General features: G+C 47.6%; 1 protein-coding gene across 2 annotated transcripts in view; it reads left to right on the top strand.

Moving 5' to 3' along the window:
* Positions 1-383: 383 nt before the first annotated feature.
* Positions 384-15,180, top strand: part of MCTP1 (multiple C2 and transmembrane domain containing 1) — a 285,371-nt gene continuing 270,574 nt past the window's right edge. For both annotated transcript variants that reach the window (XM_086480292.1, XM_086480293.1), the window contains exon 1: positions 384-962. In XM_086480292.1, coding sequence (XP_086336418.1) covers positions 384-962 — 579 coding nt within the window. The remainder of the gene's footprint in view (positions 963-15,180) is intronic.

Raw genomic sequence — 15,180 nt, forward strand, 5'->3', positions numbered from 1 at the left:
CTCCGCGCCCCTCCATTAACTTTTCCGCCGGGCTCTGCGCCCCTGCGCAGCCCGGCTCCGCGCAGCCCGCCCCCGCCGCGGCCACCCAGGGACCGCCCGGGGGCGGGTGAGGGTGGGGGCTGCCGGCGGCAAACTTTCCGCCTGGCGGGGCCGGGGAGGAGGGGGCTTCGTCCTTTCTTTAAGTTACCCGGCGCGGCTCCAGCCTCGGCGGCAGCCGCGGGCTCGCTCGGCCGTGCCGCGCTAAGCGGGGGGCGGCGCGGCGGAGCCCCGCGCTCGTCCCCGGCGGCGGACGCCGCTCCGGCCCGCCCCGCACGGGAGTGAAGGCGCCGGGCTCCGGCGGGCTCTGCTGCTGTTGCTCCCGCAGCCGCCGGAGGAGGAGGAGGATGGAACCGAGCAAGGAGCCCCGGGCGGCCGCGGGGGAGAAGCCTGGCGAGCCCGAGCCGGCGGTGTCCTTCCAGGCCCGGCTGTGGAAGAACCTGCAGCTGGGGGGCAAGGGCCGGAGTGGCGGCGGCGGTCGGTCGGCAGCCGAGCGCCGCACTGCGGAGCCCCCCGCCCCGCCGCCGGCCGGCGGCAAGGGGGACGTGCCGCCCGGCGCCAAATGGAGCGGCTTCAAGCGGCGGAGGCAAGTGCTGGACCGCGTCTTCTCGTCCTCCCAGCCCAACCTCTGCTGCTCGGCCGCCGAGCCGCTGGAGCCGGGCGGCGAGTCCGGCTCCGCCCTGCGCCGCTTGCGGGAGCACCTGCTCCCCCAGGGCAAGGGGCCGCCGCCTGGCCGCCGCGAAGACCCCGCCGCCGGGGATGAGGGGCCCAAGGGCGGGAAGGAGGGGCGCCGGCCCGGGGCGCACCTGTCCCACCAGAAGAGCTCCTCGCTGCCCAGCACCGCCTGCCTGGAGCAGCTGCTGCAGGGCTCGCCCACCGCCGGCAGGAGGAAGGAGCAGCGGGCGGAGGACGGCGACAGCAGCGCGGTGAGTGTCGGCCCTCCCCGCCGACCCCCTGCGGGGTTGCGCTAGCGGGCAGAGCCGGCGGCCCTCGGCGGGCGGGCAGGCGGTCCGGGGAGGGGAGGCAGGGCGAGGCGGGAAGGGAAGGGAGGGGAGGTGAGGTGAGGACCGACGCTCTCCCACCCTGCCCGCCTTCGCCACAGGGGGAGGGCCGCCTCGGGGCCGCCCTGCGGCGGTACCCCGGCGCACCTCCTCTCGCCGCGGGGCTCGGCTGGGCTCCCCGTGGAGCGGCGGCGGCCGTCGTGAGAGGCGGTGTCGCGGGGCCACCTCCGCGCCGAGCAGTGGGAGCGCCGCGCTGCGAGGGTGCTCGTATTCCAGAGCATGAGCGACCTCCCTCAGTCCTACCTTGTGTAAACCATACAGAGAAAAGGCGTCCCGAAAGCTGAAGTTGGGTTTTCGTACCCGTAGCGGGGGTTCCCTCGCTCTCATGCCTTTCCCCAGAGCCACTTCGCGTTTCTGAGCCCCTCGCTGCTGGTTTCTGTCCTTGACGCTTCCAGCACGGCTTTTGCTCAGGTAACCTCCACTTTTTCCTGGCCTGCTTATCCGAATTTGAATTATTATTTCATTTAACTTCTGCAGGATACACGAGCAGCGACCGCTAGTACAAATTTAATAGATAGTGGATAATTAATTGGGAGAACATACCCGGCACTGTCACAGGCGGCCGTTGGTGCAGGCTGATGAGACAGTTGTTTCCTCCTCGTTGGTGGAAGGCGGTGTACAAAGCCATAGCTCTTCTGACTGTCAGTTTTGAAATTAAGTGCTGAAGCTAGTGTTGATAGGGGCTGCCAAATCTTGGAATGAAATTCTTGTGAGAAAACTGCAAAACATATGAGTCGTTTCAGAGTTTGTGTAATTCTAAACACTCATCTACTTTTTGCGGGAATAGTTGACTAATGCATACTGTTATGTATTATCTTCTGCCATAATTAGGGAGAAATGAGTAACTGAATTAAAAGGCACGCTCTGTTTATTGTCACAGAGCAGCTGTGTGATAGGTAGAGACATAGACAATTTAAAGTGTCAAAATCCAATGTGAATTTTATTATATTAGCAAGCGAACAAGAGCAAAGGCAGCGCTGGGCGGCCGGGGAGTCTGCACTCCGCCAACGGCTCGCAACTTCCCGCCTCGTGTAAGCACATTATATACAGTCTCATTTTCTGTATTCGCAACGTCACAATCAGGGTGATGTCGCAATCAGGGCGATACTCTGCGCATACTCCTTCTGTTGCTAGGGGGTCTTTTTCTACCTCCTGGTGGTCGTAAGGATGAAGGCTGAGGGTCTTCCTCGTTGCCCTGTGGGTGAACTTATGCAAGAATGTGATTATTCAACCCCTTCAGCCACGGGTCTTGTTTACTTTGCCGAATGTCCTTCAGTTGAGCTATCAAGCCTTCTTGTGAGCACATAAATCTTTCATCTATACCCTCCCATACAGGTTTAATGAACAAAGCACAACATGTTACTTATTACAATCCCCCCTTTTTCTTTTGTCCATTATTTTGTTCATTGAACCTTTGTAGCTCTTGAGCACTCAAGACAAGGGTTTCTGCTAAATCAGGCTCATCGGGTACCAATTCGTATTTCGCTCGAACAAGCATCAGGTGAGCGGCTTCTAAACGGTTCTTAACTATCGCAATAACTTTATTAAAAATACAAGGTCCGAACGCAAGCGTTAAAGTGAGCAGTATTAATGGTCCCGCCAATGTTGACAATAAAGTAGTAAGCCAAGGAGAATGATTAAACCATGATTCGTACCAACTTTGTTGGGATTCTCGTTCTTTCCTTCGTTGTTCCAACCCCTTTCTTAGCTCTGCCATTGTGTCCCGTACTATTCCGGTATGATCTGCATACACACAGCACTCTTCCTTTAAAGCTGCACACAATCCCCCTTGCTGCAAGAATAATAAATCCAAGCCACGTCTATTCTGAAGCACCACTTCTGATAGTGATCTTAGTGATTTTTCCAATGCGTCTATTGATTTTTCTATTCTGCTCAAATCCTCATCCACTGCTACTCTAAGTGACTTAAATTCAGCTTGTTGATTAATCAGAGAGGTTATCCCTGTGGCCGCTCCGGTTCCTCCAATTGTAAGGAGGGCGGCTATGGTCAGAGCTGTAAACGGTTCTCTCCTAGCAAGATGGTGCTCGGGGGTGGTTTGATAATTGTAGACAAACTCATTTGAGTGATATACAATTTTTGGAATTATTGCTACTTGTATGCAATAATCTTTGTTTTTATTAAAATTTTGTAGGCTCAAGCAGGGTGTTACTCCGATACTTGAGCACACCCATTTTGTGTTTGGCGCTGGTATTAACCAATCCGCGGGGGCTTCCTTGGTGAGTGAAATACTTACATTACACAGATGCTGTTTTATGGGTGGAATTGTCCCAACGCACCGTCCTTTTCCTGTTACTTGTTCCAAGGTGAGACCTTGGACCTGATCTTTTCCTTTTCTCCATAAACATTGTGCAGGGTTCGTCCCATTTACACGCTTGGCCTTAGATGTAATTCCCACAGCCTCGTAAAAGGGTGGTCTAATGCCGTAACACAGCCAACAGGAGCTGGTCATTTGTGGGTTAGTTTTATTCAATATTTGGTAGCTCGCTTGCATCACTTTCCATAAGGTATTCCCTCCTAAATCTTCTTCCGGGATAGTTATACCAGAGTGAGGGTTTTTACTAGTAAGCTGGATATTATCGCTAATTTCAGTATCATTTGCGGGTCCCAGAATTTGTTCATGTGTGAGCACAGGATTTGGTCCAATTGGTTCAGGATCATTTGGAATGGCCTCCTTTTTTATAAAGAATAGGCTACCAGGGTCGGCACCGGCCACATAAAGCCGGACACCCCAGGTTTTTCCGATTATCCATGCTGAGTCCTCTGGGTTTAGGACGGTTATGTTTATTCCCTGACATACGTTTCCCGATGGTGGCCCGTTTCCAGTGTCTATATAATTATGCCGTGTTGGTTTCGTGCAGCCTGAGGGCCTCCACTTTACTGTAATGAACTTGTCAACTCCTCCCCCAGGGGTCCAATCCAATGCTATGGTTTCGCACCCCCAATATGCACAATAATAGTGCCCCGGTGAGTTACAGTATCCTTTGCCTGGGTTTGAGGCTGGGCACATATAGAATGGTGCTACCCGGTCTGGGTGCCAATAGGGACTGAGGGATCCCACCGTCAACTGGAAGGTGGGTGCTCCTGACTTAGTGATATTCTTAATTAATGCTTGGTCTTCCCATCTAGATAGGGTCCAATTAAAAGGTTGGTGTGCGTATGGCTCACAGATAGGGACGCAGAAGACTACCCAGATTGCCCCTATAAATATGTATCGGGAAAAATGGTGGGTTTTGTAATATACCAATTGCTTATTCCTACCCCAATTTGATACCCGTACCCGATTTTTGTCATTTGCACTCCAGGGCTTCGCCTTTTTGCTACCATCCTTGAGGCAGGATCTCAAGCACTGCTTTGCAGTCCCAATCATTGGGTTCGTTCCTCCACAGTTTTTTACTCCTCTGCCTCGCTCGTCGACTCGGTTGCTTCGAGCCACGAGGGGTACCATCTTCTCGGCAGCAGGGGTATTCTTCAGGAGGGCTAGTGCTTACTTTAGCAGCTTGCCTCAGGATGTACGAATTCCAGTTGGTATCTTTAACTTGAGGTGTGTTGCACTTCACCCCTTTCAGGAACTTCCGGCACTGCCCTCTTACTATTTCAGCGACAAAAGGAATCGGTTCTTTCGAATGGTAACAATAATTTTCGGGCCGGATTCCCTTAGCAAATATCCCCCACCATTCCCTTGATTCGGGAATAGTCTCTCCCTGTGATTCTTTTAATTTTTAGTGCCAATTTTGTAAGTTCTCTTTCCCACTCCCAGCAGATTCAGCAGACGCCCCTTGGGATCTTCAGTCTCGGCAATGGGCCCACCACCGTTCCCGACACACCTTACACACAAAGCACATGAATGAGTAACAGTTACAACTTAATATCTGCAATCTTACATGCCCATCTTTAGTCAGAATTGGATTTTCAATATATTCAATTTCAAAAGTATTCATTCAGGTCTTTTGAAATTTTATTTTTAGGTCCCCAGGTACACTGGTCACTTGCCACTGTTGATTCTTTATGGGTCCTTTGATTCGGCTGGCGTGAGTCCACCCTCTTTCAGCTGTTCGTATGGAGGTTTCTGTAGTAAGTAAAACAAGATAAGGCCCTTCCCACTGTGGAGTTAATGAGGTCTCTTTCCATGATTTAACCAACACCCAGTCCCCGGGTTTCACTTTATGGATTGCCATGTTTAATGGGGGTCGTTGGACAAGCAATCCTTTTTTCTTCAACTGTTCCCTACGACTCATTATTTGAGTGATGTACCACAGTACATGTGATTCTTTTAATTGAGGGTGATTATGTGGAACTTCTAGGTCATAGGGCATCCCATATAACATCTCGAATGGGGAAATCCCTACATCTGTACGGGGTTGGGTCCTTATATTTAAAAGTGCGAGGGGCAGACACTTGACCCATGATAGTTTGGTCTCAATCATCAATTTGGTGAGCTGTTTCTTTATCTCCCCGTTCATTCTTTCTACTCTTCCTGAACTTTGGGGATGCCAAGGGGTATGATATTCCCAATTTATTCCCAAGGCCCCCAAGGTATCCTTAACTATTTTAGACACAAAATGAGGTCCCCTGTCGGAATCAATGGCTTCTATTACCCCATATCTTGGGATAACTTCTTCTAACAGCACCTTTACTACAGTTTGGGCCGTTGTTCGTGCAGTCGGGTATGCTTCCACAAAGTGCGTAAGGTGATCCACGATTACCAGTAAATATTTGTACCTACCCACCTTTGGGAGTTCAGTAAAATCTATTTGAACCCTCGCAAAAGGCCTATGTGCCAGCTCTCTTCCCCCTAAAGGTCTTTCTCTTACTTGACTCCTGTTGACCTTTTGACACACTAAGCAACTGTTTGTTATTTGCTTGGCCAGACTATAAATACCCATACACATGTATTTATTAGCGAATTGGTCTATCAAAGCTTGGGTTCCCCAATGTGTGGTATCGTGGATTCTTTGTAATACCCCCATAGCCAAGGATTTTGGAAGTACCTGTCTCCCATCAGGTAACACCCATTTTCCCATTTCATCCTTTTTTACCCCTATTTTATGTAATTTCTCCTCTTCTTGAGTGGTGAAACTGAGGAGGTGGACCACCTTTCCATGATGCAAACAATGCTTTGCTCTCGGATTCTCACAGGCACATGCTATCCCATCCATGCCCCAATCCTCCCAGCAAGCATAACAAGGTTCCTTATAGAGATTACCTCCACAGTTGATACATTCTTCTCTCTGTTTGAAGGGATCCTGAGCCCTTAGAACCATTAGAGCAGCTTTTCTAGCCTCCTGATCCGCAGCATTATTACCCCGCTGTCGGAAATCTAGGCCTTTCTGGTGGCCTCTCACGTGTACCACTGCAATTCGGTTAGGACCTCTTAGGGCGTGAAGGACTTGGGTTATTAGGCCCTGGTGTATTAAATCCCTTCCCTGGGAATTTATGAGGCCCCGCTCTTCCCAAATTTTTCCAAAGGTATGGACTACCCCATATGCATACTTTGAATCTGTATATATTGTTCCTGCCTTTCCCTTTAGTAAACATAATGCTCGGAGTACTGCATAAAGTTCGCATGCTTGAGCTGACCATGCTGCGTTCAAGGGTCCTGATTCTATTACATTAAGATTTCTTCCCCCGATTACTGCATACCCTGATCTTCTCTTCCCTCCTACCACTCGAGAGGACCCGTCCACAAACAGCTTTTCTCCACCTTCCAGTTCCTCCTCCTCCAAGTCTGGCCTTATCTTTGTTTGTTCCTCAATGGTATGTAGACAATTATGTGTCAACCTTTCCCCTTCAGGTTCCCCGTACAAAAACTGGGCCGGATTTTGTAAAGTAGTGCTTTCTAAAGTTAGTTTTGGTGAGGAGATTAAAATCCCTTCGTATTTTAACAACCTAGAATCGGTGATCCATTTTTCGGCTTTTTGTTGTAAAATTCCCCGGATGTTGTGAGGTGATAGAACTTTCAATTCGCTCCCGAATGTTATTTTGTGTGCCTCTTCCACAAGCAGAGCTGCTGCCACTATCGCTTGCAGGCAGGTTGGCCACCCACGGCTCACTGGATCCAAAAGTTTGGACAGGTATCCTATAGGTTTCTTTTTCCCAGCCCACTCCTGTGCCAATACTCCGAATGCCGTACCCCCATCGATATTCACAAACAAGTAAAATGGTCTTTTTAAGTCTGGTAAGCTTAATACTGGTGCATTAATTAAATCCTCTTTTAAGCTTTCTAATTGCTTTTCATCCTCCTTAGACCACTTTAACAGTCCCTCTTGGCTTAATTTGGCATATAGAAACTTGACTTTGTTACTATAATCTTCAATCCATTGTCTGCAGTACCCCATTAATCCCAACAGCTGACGAACCTGTCTTTTGTTTGCCGGAGGGGGCATTGATAGTATCCCATTTACTCGCTCGGGATCTACCTTTTTTTTCCCTTCGCTCAGCCAATGTCCCAAATATTTGACCTCTGGTTCTACAAACTGTAATTTTGATCGGGAAACCTTCAATCCCTTTAGGCTTAGGAAATTTAACAATTTGATACTCTCCACGCGGACTTTTTCCTCTTCTTGTCCAGCTATCAGGAGGTCATCTACATACTGAATCAGCTGTACTCCTTCTCCCTGCTCGTACTCTTGGAGAATGTGCTCCAGGGCCTGTCCGAATAGATTGGGAGATTCCGTGAACCCTTGGGGCAACACTGTCCATCTTAACTGCTGTTTTCTGTGGGTTTCAGGATCCTCCCATTCAAAGGCAAAATAATCCCTATTGTCCTTATCTAGTGGGCAAGCCCAAAATGCGTCTTTGAGATCAATCACACTGTACCATCGACTTTCAGGTCCCAGCTGGCTCAGTAAAGTATACGGATTTGCCACAACTGGGAATCTTGCAAGTGTTCTTTTATTAATTTCCCGTAGGTCATGGACCAATCTATAAGACCCATCAGTTTTCTTTACGGGTAAGATGGGTGTATTGAAGGGAGACATGCATGGTTCCAGTAGCCCTTGTTTAATTAATCTTTCAATCTCTGGTTTCAACCCCATCCTGCCTTCTCGTGAGATTTGGTATTGTTTTATTTTTACTGGAATTTCCGGATCCCTGATAGTTACAGTGAAGGGTGGGATATTCAGTTTGCCCACTGTCTCCGGAGTGTACCAAACCTCGGGGTTAATTTTTACTTCATCCTCACTCCTAAGGGGACATAATTTTACTTGTAACTCATTATTTTTAACTTCCAAATTAATGCCTAGTGTGATGATCATATCTCGTCCCAGTAGGTTATAATCTGCTTCTGGGACCAACAATAGGGATCCCACCCCAAACTTAGATTCCGTTTCAAAAAGAACGTCTTTTATTACTGGAACCCCGAAAGGCTCTCCTTTTGCTCCAATTACTTGCATTGTCTCCGGGGACAAGTGACATCCCCGGGGTAACTCTTGTACTGTGGACCTCTCGGCCCCGGAGTCCACAAGGAACTCGATTTCCTGTTGCTGGGGACCTATTTTAATTTTTATCAAGGGCTCGGTTTTATGTCTAGCCCCCAGCAAATAGAGCCCCTGACACCCCTAATCCTCCTTGAATATTTTCTCATCCTGCAGCCGTTTTCTGCATTCCCTTCTCATATGACCCTTCCTCCCACAATAATAACACTCCACGTCCTTTCTCCTTGTTCCTTCCACCCCAGGCCTTGGGTCTGTCTTGTGAGTCGATCTAATCCCACCCCCACGCTGTCCTTCCCGAGCCACTGCCACCATCAATCTTGCCTGCTTCTTAAACCTCTCGTCCTCCCTTCTGACAAACACCTTCTGTGCCTCCCTCAATAACTCATCCAAGCCTCTGTTTTGCCAGTCATCTATCTTCTCAATTTTTCTTCTAATATCTTCCCATGCATTTGCTACAAATTGCATTTTCAGCAGAGCCTGCCCCTCCTGAGTGTCTACATTCAGACTGGAATACATTTGGAGACTCTTTCGTAGTCTCTCTAACCATTTAGTGGGCGACTCATCTGCTTCTTGATGTTCTTTGAAAGCTTTATTAATGTTCTGTCCTCTAGGGACTGCCTCCCTGATACCCTGGATGATGATATTTCTAAGATCTTGCATGTGGCCCCTATGTACCAGGTCCTGGTGATCCCAATTGGGCCTCTGTAGGGGCCATTTCACATCTGCCGCTGGCCCCTGGGCATGCTGTGCGTCCCAAATTCGCATCCCTGCCCTCCTGATCATGTTTTTCTCCTCTGTGGTGAATAAAATCCCTAAAATAGCCTGAATCTCATCCCATGTATAAGTATTGGGTCCTAAAAATTGATCCACTCTTTCCGCTACCCCCAGCGGATCTTCCAGGAGATCCCCCATTTTATCTTTAAAGTGTCTTACGTCCCCTGAGTTAATAGGGACGGATACGAACCCTATTCCTGGCTGTGGACCCCCCATTGGCACTTCCCTCAAGGGGTACAAACCGCCACCCTCATGTGTACGTCGTGTTTGGCTCCTGGTTCTACGTCTGTAAGTTTCAGGGGAACAGGGGGGCGAATCAGGGTTCGAGCGGTGAAGGGCCGAGGGCAAGGGTTGAAGCGGTGCGGGTGGTGGTGAAATGGGAGGGGGAGGCGGTGGAGGGGGAATGTATGGTGGTGGTATTACAGGGACCGCGTCTTCCTCTCTATTCTTCCTCCCTCGGTAGCCACCCCCCTTTTCTTTTAAAGGGTATAAATTTACCCTAGTGTCAGCTACCATCCACAGACTGGCATATTCACTTTCCTCCAAATTAAATGGTTCCTTTGAGTTAACATAAATGTTTAGCGCCTGACATATCCAGTCCTCAAATGATCCAAAAACAGGCCAATACAGATGGTCTCCTCGAATCTGTTGTCCGCCCCAGACTTCCATGCAATAATGGATCATTTTCACCTTATCTTTTCCCTGCCTAGAGGGAAAGTTATCCCAGTGTTTCAACATCAGCCCTAGGGGACTATCGGGCGGTATTTGGGGCAATTTCACATGGGGCCCCTCTCCCATGGGCTCAAAGGGCTTGCTTTTCCTTTGTCCCATCTTCTGAGGCACTCACACACACACACCAACTGCTCCCCTCGTTTGTGGCTCGCTCCCTCGCGGGCTACGAGAAACGCACTACTAGAGGGTCCGCACTCACTTCGCCCTGGCAGGACGTCTCATACACCGTGCCCCAGGATACCCAACCCAAACCGAACGGATTCCCGGCCTATACTCACGCGTCCTGCGTCTTCGTTCGGGGCTTCGTGCACAAAGATTACAGGGTTACCGGTTCTCCTTTGCTCAGTGTTCAATTTAGGTTCGTCGGTCGAGACAGAAGCGACCTGAGGGCTGCAGGGGCCGCCAGATGGCGGGGCGCCTCCCCAGTGCAGCTGCAGGCCACAATCTAGTCGCGATCCGAGTCACGGCACCAAATTGTGATAGGTAGAGACACAGACAATTTAAAGTGTCAAAATCCAATGTGAATTTTATTATATTAGCAAGCGAACAAGAGCAAAGGCAGCGCTGGGCGGCCGGGGAGTCTGCACTCCGCCAACGGCTCGCAACTTCCCGCCTCGTGTAAGCACATTATATACAGTCTCATTTTCTGTATTCGCAACGTCACAATCAGGGTGATGTCGCAATCAGGGCGATACTCTGCGCATACTCCTTCTGTTGCTAGGGGGTCTTTTTCTACCTCCTGGTGGTCGTAAGGATGAAGGCTGAGGGTCTTCCTCGTTGCCCTGTGGGTGAACTTATGCAAGAATGTGATTATTCAACCCCTTCAGCCACGGGTCTTGTTTACTTTGCCGAATGTCCTTCAGTTGAGCTATCAAGCCTTCTTGTGAGCACATAAATCTTTCATCTATACCCTCCCATACAGGTTTAATGAACAAAGCACAACATGTTACTTATTACAGCTGTGTGAATAGATTTGGCTTCTGTCAGGGCTACAGAACCTGTGGTTGTCATCTAGCAAGGAGCCGTAGTGGTTCTGCAACAACTTGCAAGCATCCCTTGGATGGACCTGGACCTAACTTTGGGGCTGAGTCCTGTGAGGTTGTTTTGGTGATGAGCACCCTTAATCTGCTGACTGGAAGCTGCTGTGGTGATCCCGTGTGTAAATCATGTTTGTAAATGTGTTAGGTTGTTGCTGCTTCTTGATGTGGGATTATTTTGATAGGTATTTATGATGTCAGCGTTTTCCTTCAGTAGTCCTTTCTCCCTCCACCCCTGGCTCACAAAAATGTATTGCACATTTTGAGTATTATTGTTCGGGACTACAGGATATTCTTCTGTTTTGAAGACTGCTACACCTAGCAGTTAATAAATATGAAAATGTGTGGGGGGGTTTCAGTCCTGTTCCGCTGTTTGTTCAGCAAAGCAGCAGCACATTTATTTACAAAACATGTTAATTGTTATTTAGTTGTGAGGGGATCACTCTTGTTTTGAACAATGTACAGTCATAACATTTGGAGAGAATACTGCTAATCAAAGCAAAGTGGTAACCAAGCCTTCTAACACTTGTCTTTAATTAGCAGGATTACGGCCAATTCCTCCAAGCAGTTTCTAGTATTAACTTTGGCTGTGCCTGCACACCAAACCTGCTGGTTTTGATATTAAATAAAGCTTGTCATGGCCTTTGTGTGTAGGTGGAGTTTGCAGAGCTGCTGATCATGATGTTTGTTTTGGAGGGATGGTTTGGAACAGCTGTTCTGCTATTCTGTCATCAGCCTCCTCTGCTCCTCTCCTCTCTAGAGGTATAATCTGACTCAGATTATTAAATCTGATTTAATTTTCCAGCTTCATTGAGCTATGGGGTAGTTAGGGAAATGAGACTCAGACTGTAAAGCACTGTTGGACTGGTTTTGGTTGTGTCTGGTACTCGGGTGCCTGCCTGACTTCAGTCATGGCCCCTCTGAGGGTTTGGGATTAGAAGTCTGTTAGCATGAGGATGAAAACTCCTGGTTTTCAAATCCGAGTTTTACTTACAGCAGCACAGACTTTCAGACATGTCCGGATTTTTATTGCCCAGCAGCCTTACATGGCTAAAGATCAAAAAAATTCTAGTCACTAACAGAATCACAAAAATTAAATTATCTACAGGTAAAACAGTAGTAGAATTACAACTTGCTTTAAAATGTATGTAAAATTTGATGGAAATACGGGGCCAAGCAAATGCTACTGCCTCTTTCAGATCAAGACTGTTGATTTTTATTTTTTTTTTTTTTTTTTTAGCGAATGTGTACACAAAAAGGCCTACTGGGTATTTTAAGGAAGATGATGGGGAAATTAAAATCCCGTGAAAAGTCTAATTTCATCTTAAAAGCAGAAGAAATAATGCAGTTGTAAAAAGTAATACAGTAAACAGTAAAAAGGAGTACAAGTTAGTGTGGTGGATGGGAAGACTTACAATGTAATTTGCTGTACTCTGTGTGGATTTAATCTTGGAATGCACTTTTTGGCATAGCCAAACCATTTAAAAATAATTTGATCTAATTAAAATGTGATATAGCGATGTCACATTGGGCATGGCCAACCTAGCAGAGGCCTGGTTTTCTAAGTGTTGAATAAAGCTTCTGTTGCAGTGAATAGAGTTAGTGTCTTGGTTCAAGTAAAGGTGCGTGCTGAAGAGTGGATCTTATATGAAAAATAACCATTATGCTTGAGCACTGAATGCTGATCTAGTTCTTCCCCGAAGCGTGAATACTTCTCAAAGCTGTCCTTGAATAATTTTGGAGAGAGAAGGGCATTGTAACTACTGTGTTTGTAGAAGGAAGCTTTGGTTCCTTTTAAAGGGTAGCCAAAGTGTAAGCATGGTTTGTTAGGACAAAGAAGTAAACATATGTGGAATTAAACATCCGTCTTCTAGCTTCTAAAGGCTGTATGGCAGGTTGGCTTGGCAAAACCTTGCCTAACCCCAGACGTGGCATCCAGGCACCTTCACATAACTGAGAGCTGCAGGATGTGCGCTGCACCCTTGAGAGAGCAAGCCCAGGGCGATGGAAGCCCCTTGGAGTGTTTCATCTCCTTAGATGGCCGCAGCCCTCTGGGAGTTCTGCTGCTCCATGGCACTTCCAGCAGCTGGGCGTGCTACCATGCCCCAAGGCAGTGCGGCAAGGGTTTTTCCACTTGTCCCTTAAAATTTGATCCCCTTGCCAGTGGGAGCTTGGGTTTATCCTGTGCCTGCGTGGCCTTTCTCCTGAATGTGAGATGAAAGGCTTTACGCCTCTTCTGCTTGGTCATAATCATGTAGTAAAAACCAGGAAGGTGGAAATATCACTGTTTATTGAGATTTGCAATAATGAAGAACCTACAAGTGTTTCATCATCTTAATCAGAGAACATGAGCATGGGCATATGTCATCTTGAATCAACAGTGGATGTGAAGAGCGCTGAGGGAGAGGGTTCCTGACTGAAGGGGTGTCCAGGCTGCAGTCCGTCTGTTGCAGTCAGAACTCTTGTGGGCATGTTTCCGTGGTGGGTTTTCTTGCAAGATAATGATTTGGTAGCAAGAAACTTTGTGACTTTTAAAAAGTATGTCCAGGTTGTGCCATTAAGCTGAAAGAGTGGACAGCTTCTTAACCGCTTCCCACCTTCTGTCTCCAGTTTTGTGGTTATGTGGGTAAATTGGAGGTGTGGGAGGACTCTGGGGGTACTGCAGGGGCAGGAGCTGGGGAAGGCTGGGGCTGCTGCTCAAGCTCTAGATGTGTAGCCATAGGAAATGAAGCTTCATTAGTTTTGCTGCAACACAGAACCATTTGTTTAATTAATAAGCATTCTTCAGACCTACCTTTGTGGGTCTTCAAGATCAGAGATTGGATAACAGTGGTCTAGGTTTTATAACACAGAATGATGCAAGAGAGGTATGAAACAATGAGAAAAACTGGAGAAATGTATGCAGATGCAGGGTCTCTCCTGTTCTCTCAATAACATGTAAGTATTGCTCAATGAAGTTGGTTTGAGCGAGCTGTGTGGCATGTGAGAGGGATCTGCAGAGAAAGGGGAGTTTGGAGAGCTGGGTTGTATGAAGAGAGGTTGCACTTTTGGGGCAAGGAGCATGGTGTTGTACTGGGGTGTCTGGGAAGGAGAAAGGGAAGAGCAGTGGTGAAATAGGGACAGAGGCAGAGCTGTCAGGAAGCCTGAAGAGAGGAGAGTTTGAATTTGGTGTGGAGGGGGATGCAGAGCCAATGAAAACCCGAGTGGCACGCTGTGCACGTTTTTCTGCCTGTACCAGAATAAATCTGTATCTGGCTTAGAGCCACTGGAGTCAGTGAAGTTACACAAGGGAAAAATTTGGCTTGTTTATTTTAATTGGCGTATGCACAGGTCACGTTTCAGTAATTGATCCAGACAATGAAGGAAAAAGAACAAAATAAAGACAAAAGGCAGAAAATGTTAGTGAAAAGCTGCACAGATAATGTCACCCAAGAGAATCTTAATTGCTACTTCAGATTTCTAGGAAACTGCACTGGGATAGGTGAAGGTGGTGAGGAAAATCAAACGCTTCTGACTATCAAAGATTATGTTTTCCTGAGATAATGCCCATATAAAACAAGAAGAGTTGGAGAGAGGTAATTAGCATGGGTATTTGGGGCGTGATTTGAGGGCAGTAGTGTTCAGAGAATAAAAGGGCAAAATTTTAGAAAAAGAAGAAAGCTTGCTTTTGGGGACCTGGCCACTGACATATAGGGATTAAGTGTACGAGTAAATGTTTAGACTGGGTTGAGCCTGGAGCTCGTTAATAGAAATGATGTAGAAATAGAAACAGCAAGCAGGAATAAAAAAAGCTGTTACTAATGTTAATTTCTTTTTAAGAAAGCTGTTGCAGTCTCTGAAGGCTGTTAGTTTCTCCAAGAGTTTTAATTAGACATCTGATTTTATCAAGGGATGTTCTGCATTGCCCTATTTCATCATTGTATTAATTTCTGATAAAAGGTTTATCTTTCGGCAGCTTGAGAGCATTAATCTCTTTCTTGTGCTCTGTCAGCCTCTGACCAGTCTGTCAACTTAGAGTATGTTAATACAGTGTCTGTATATTACTGACACGGAAATTAAGAGATGGCACAACAGAATTGCATTTGA

The sequence above is a fragment of the Leptosomus discolor genome, chromosome Z, assembly GCF_034619465.1.
Source record: "Leptosomus discolor isolate bLepDis1 chromosome Z, bLepDis1.hap2, whole genome shotgun sequence".
Lineage (NCBI taxonomy): Eukaryota > Metazoa > Chordata > Aves > Leptosomiformes > Leptosomidae > Leptosomus > Leptosomus discolor.